At 24.8% G+C, this 5,251-nt stretch overlaps 1 protein-coding gene across 1 annotated transcript; it reads right to left on the reverse strand.

Annotated features, from left to right (window-relative positions):
- Positions 1-1,558: 1,558 nt before the first annotated feature.
- Positions 1,559-2,417, reverse strand: LOC111030519. Its single transcript, XM_022310049.1, has 3 exons — positions 2,190-2,417; positions 1,951-2,110; positions 1,559-1,692 (listed from the first exon to the last, which is right to left on the reverse strand). The coding sequence occupies exons 1-3, from the start codon at positions 2,415-2,417 to the stop codon at positions 1,559-1,561; spliced, it is 522 nt and encodes a 173-aa protein (XP_022165741.1).
- Positions 2,418-5,251: the final 2,834 nt, after the last annotated feature.

Genomic DNA, 5,251 nt, shown 5'->3' on the forward strand with positions numbered 1-5,251 from the left:
CTTGAACAAAAAAAATTACCGTGGAAAAACGAACTGTGAACATACAAATATATACTACTATAGTATTCAAACTTATATCAAATCATAATATCATGGAATTATGTTAACTCTCTAAAAAAGTCTAAAAATTCTGTTCCTGACTGTGTAAATTACAATAACTCTTCTTCCACCAATATTTTAGAAACAGCCCAAGTATTTGCAAATTATTTTTCCAATGTCTATTCTAAAGATCATTCACTGTTCAATAGAGTTGTTCCTCTTCCTTCTGATGTATCTAATAATTATTTTAATTTATGCTCCTGGACTATTGATCTCAATGAAATTGTTTATTATTTAAATTCTTTAAATACTCATGCTGGCCTTGGACCTGATGGTATTCCACCTATGTTTTTAAAAACTTGTAGCTCTGTTCTTGCTCGTTCGCTTCATATGATTTTCAATAAATCATTAGGCTTAGGTTAGGTGTTTATCTAACATTTGGAAAAAATCATTTAAAACACCAGTGCATAAATCAGGTGATAAACATAATATTACAAATTATTGACCAATTTCCAAAATGTCCACTAATCCGAAAAAGTTTGAAGCTTTAATTACAAAATAGTTGTCTTTAATTATGACCCCCCTCATTTATAATCACCAACATGCCCACACAGCATAGTTATATTTATTTAATGTTTATTTAACATTTAATGTTAACCAAGAATATTTAATAAACATGAAATATTGATTTAGTATATGTTTTTTTTAGGTTTATTAAACACTGTATAAACATTAGTTGAACAGAAAAAAAATGTTTATATTTGATTTAAAAAATAATATTTTATGAACATTGACTACTAATGTTGATTAAATGTTTATAACTTATGTCAAAAAATGTTAAGCAAACCTTTGTAATAGGTTAATTATTGTCTTTTAATATATTTATTAAACCTTGATATTGCAATGCAAAAAATTGAAAATGGAAATATTTTGGAAATATGATTTATTATTTAATTTATTCATCAAATTGCAATGAATTGTATGATCCAATTACCATTTACCATATAGATTAAGTACAAATAGGTATACTATAGCTAGATATTTTTTTATCAGGAGAAATCATATATTATGCTCATATGTAATATTGAGAAAAAAAATATTTTTATGTTAATATATATATAACATATATAATAATATGTATATCTTCGTCCTCATATATACACAACATTATTATTTATTTATTAAGTAAGCCCGCAGCAACTATGGCCGTTGGCCGTAAAACAGGAAACAGTAGGAGAGGGAGGAACAGTGAAACTGTAGGTTGGAGACACTATAAAGGTATATATGTATATGGAACATAGCTTCGTCACTAAAAACCCGGTGATCTCCCAGCACTATTCAGTGACTACTGACTATGGCCAGACACTAAGCTACACCATGCTCATCTTTATATAGACTATATATTATATATGATCGGGTAAATCATAAAAACCTAAATTAGTTATAAAAACACTGTATTAACATTAACTTATTTGTTTATTATATTGAATCATATAACAAGATTTAAGAGAAAAAATTATTATTTTGTGACTGCAGTCTTTTGTAGCAGGTGTCTTTTGATAGTAAATGGAGGTTGAACCAAAACGTATTTTATGGTTTCTTCTATTTCATCTTGGCTTACATTTTTAAATTTTCCTTGTTTTTTTATAGCATCTGAAATTTTAAAGCAATATTATATATTATATTTAATTAGACAAAAAAGTAAATAACAAAAACCAGTCATCGCCCTGATCACTTCTTATATTAAATAGATTACATAATACCCAAAATATTTATTAGTATATGTTGAATATTTTTAATAATATATAATATATATATTATATATTCATTATAAATAATATAAAGTTCTTTATTGCAAATATTTTACATGCGTATAAAATATGGAATTATAATCAATAAGTATATTCTTACCAAATATAATACTACAAATGCTCAAAGAACAAAATGGAATTTTTCCCTTTTTTCCGTTGTAAGAATAGTGTTGTAGCAACTCATCTGTACATAGTTTGGACATAATTCTGCGCACCATTGCCTTGACATGTTTCCCACCTATATATGTAAGTTCCTTAACCTAGAAATTATTTGTTTTGTTTTTTAGATGAATATATTTTATTTTGAATTTTTTAACTACTACAAATTATAAATATTACCACACATGTTCTAAATTCGTTATCACCAGCAATTTTATCTTCAAAAATTTGTAAGTCGGTAATGTTGTCTATTGGTAATGGACATTCATTTAACTGATTGATTGCAAAATTTTTGTTTGCAGAGGACCGAGGTTGATCTTCCAATTGCAACTGTAAAGACTCTAAACGATCCAAAATAATCAATTGATTGCTTTGAATTTGTTTTAATTCAATTTTCAGAAAAGCCATATTTTTGTTCACATAACTTTGGAATTCAATATCTCCTGAATAATAAAATAATAATAACACATTAATGTATAGTAAATATTTGAATAATATGATGGTGTAATAATTTAACTTAGGTAATTTATGAAATATTATTGTATATTATATTACCTGCAGGTTGTGTGCCACTAGAATTGAAGCTTGACAAACCTTCTACAACATTACTTAATTTTAAACCATTTGGTTGGTTATCTAAAAATAATAATAATTAGGCATTGTTAAAAAGTAATCAACAATTAGTTATAATTAACAGTATATACAGGGCTCCTCACAGAGACCTGAAGAATATGATCATTTTTATTCTATTCAATATTATTGAATTTATTTATTTAATCTAATTTATTAATTCTGAAGATAAATAAACAAAATTGAACAATTTGTAAATCTGATTTGAAAGACACCATGTATAACAACCAAACTATATAATCTAAATATTACCAAAATTATACCTAAATAATCTTAATCCAAAAAATTAATTTATATTACACAATTTAAAACGATTGATTTTCAAATTGGATTTTACATACTTTAATATCTAATTAATAAAAATAAAGCAATTATAAAAAAAAAAAAAATAATTCATCATTATTTATACTATTGAACAAACTGAGTAAATGTTGTTCAGATATAAGTAACATCAAAAACTAAATAATATATAAATATAATAATGTTCATAGTTATTACTTGTGTCAAGAGTATGATGATCACAATAAGCTTCTTCCAATTCACCAAAACGAATATTATTACTTTGATTCAATATAGGGGTACCTAAAATATAGTTATTATAATATTGGATGATGTATATAACCTAGGTCCTATATAGATATCATTGTACATCCAACTTTTCAAAATATAAATTTTTTGTAGTAGATAATACTATATAAACAGAGATATTCTTATATATATATATATATATAATATTTATAGTATTAAACATAACTCACTTGTTGTTGGTTCATTTTTTTTTACTAAAGTGGGTGTTGCTTTATTGAAATAGGAAAGTTGGCGTACGGTTTTGTTTTTATCTGTAAAATATGCAATATTTGGCATCTTTGAAATAAATATGTGTAGATGTTATTTTNATGTATTTTCAATAAAGATAATATTTATGTGAACCCAAAGTCCCGTGTTGCGTTCATCATTTATATTACACGGTTTTGTTTTTATCTGTAAAATATGCAATATTTGGCATCTTTGAAATAAATATGTGTAGATGTTATTTTATTAATATAATTTATTATTTAATTATTATTACCTCTTAGATTTTTGGAAAAACTAGAATGTAGCTTAATTAGATCAGTTGATGCATTTAATTTGTAATTTTCAACTATACCTATATAAATATGAATTTAATTGTAAATATTATGTTAAGGTCAATTCAAATACATACTTAAAAATGCAAAATATTTAATATACAAATTACTTTCATGTTCTTTATTTGTGGATAGTGGTTTATTGGGTGACCAGCCTGGTACCAATTTAGACTTTGTGTGTTTAATTAATTTTTTTGGTGAGTCTTTTAGTGGTAATAAGTGTTGATCGTTGAGAAATCTTATATCATCATTAGCTTTTTCATCTGAATACAAAATGATATAATTTTAAAAAAAGTTAACTATTATACCATATGTTTATTTTACCATCATAAATGAGCATAGATGAAGTTGATGATGTAGGTGAATTAATAATATTGCTGATGTTAAGTAAATCATCTTCTTCAGTATTTGTAAAGTCCGACCTATACCTAGCATCGTCTGCTACATCTCTAGCGTTTGTTAAAGATCCTATTTAAGATTATACAATAAAAAATTTGTAATTAATAAATCAAAACATGGCAATTACAGTATTAAAGAATTTACCCAAATTTTTTTTTAGTACTCGTACTTTGAAATACTTAAAGTCTATTTCATTTGGCATGTGTTTATTTTGTATGTACTTGATAATGCATGCTTTATTGTGAGGCCAAGCACATAAATTAACACCAGGCTTTTTACCAGCCTTTATCCAGGTACTAGGAACTGCTTCAACCGAGTTGTCATTTAGGAAATGAACAACAGAGTAGGATGACATTATTTTTTAATTAATTTCTACCTAAAATAAATGAAGACAATATGTTTTTTAAATATTAATTATAATTAACTTATATCAAAATATTCATTGGACAATACAAGTATAATTACATACAAAATAAAGATTATTTTTACAGAATACAGATATATGCACAATTTAAATATTACATTAATAAATAAGGTTTTAAAAATGTCATTACATAAAATTAAAATTCACTATTAGAATGTAATATAGGGATAGCAATTTTTACATTATCTGAGTCATTAAAAATCACATATTTTTTCAGTTTTATTTCTTGAATATTAATTATTGTTTTATAAATACTAGATAAATTATCAACTACAGCTATACCTAATGTTAAACTATTGATTGGTTTAACAAAAAAAGGTTCAATTTTATCAAAATATTTAATAACAAGTACATTTTTAGTAATATTTTCAACTTTACAAATATTTAATTCGTTCTCTTTCGATTTAAATCCAATATAACAATTAGAACTAGAAGTAGTATTAATTTTAAAGTTACTCATTATCATAATTTTAAATTGAGGCCCAGAACACTGCTCGACTAATGGACCCTCATCATGTAGTTTTTTAAACACTATTTCGTTATTGGAAGATAAGGGAATTTTAGGCTCAGTAAAAGTTAAAAACTCATCATACCTTTTGACGACTTGCTCTAAGGGTTTTTCAAATTTACGTACCATTTTTTTTAAACATTTCAAATAATTT

This window comes from Myzus persicae, unplaced genomic scaffold (genome assembly GCF_001856785.1).
Source record: "Myzus persicae strain clone G006 unplaced genomic scaffold, MPER_G0061.0, whole genome shotgun sequence".
Classification (NCBI taxonomy): domain Eukaryota; kingdom Metazoa; phylum Arthropoda; class Insecta; order Hemiptera; family Aphididae; genus Myzus; species Myzus persicae.

What these genes read in the sequence shown, in the direction of transcription:
- LOC111030519 (XM_022310049.1), bottom strand. Translation starts at nt 2,417, where the DNA reads ATGGCTTTTCTGAAAATTGAATTAAAACAAATTCAAAGCAATCAATTG. An exon ending in ACGAATTTAGAACATGTGTG is followed by an intron (nt 2,111 to 2,189) that starts GTAATATTTATA and finishes AATAATTTCTAG; the next exon opens with GTTAAGGAACTTACATATAT. An exon ending in CATTTGTAGTATTATATTTG is followed by an intron (nt 1,693 to 1,950) that starts GTAAGAATATAC and finishes TTAAAATTTCAG; the next exon opens with ATGCTATAAAAAAACAAGGA.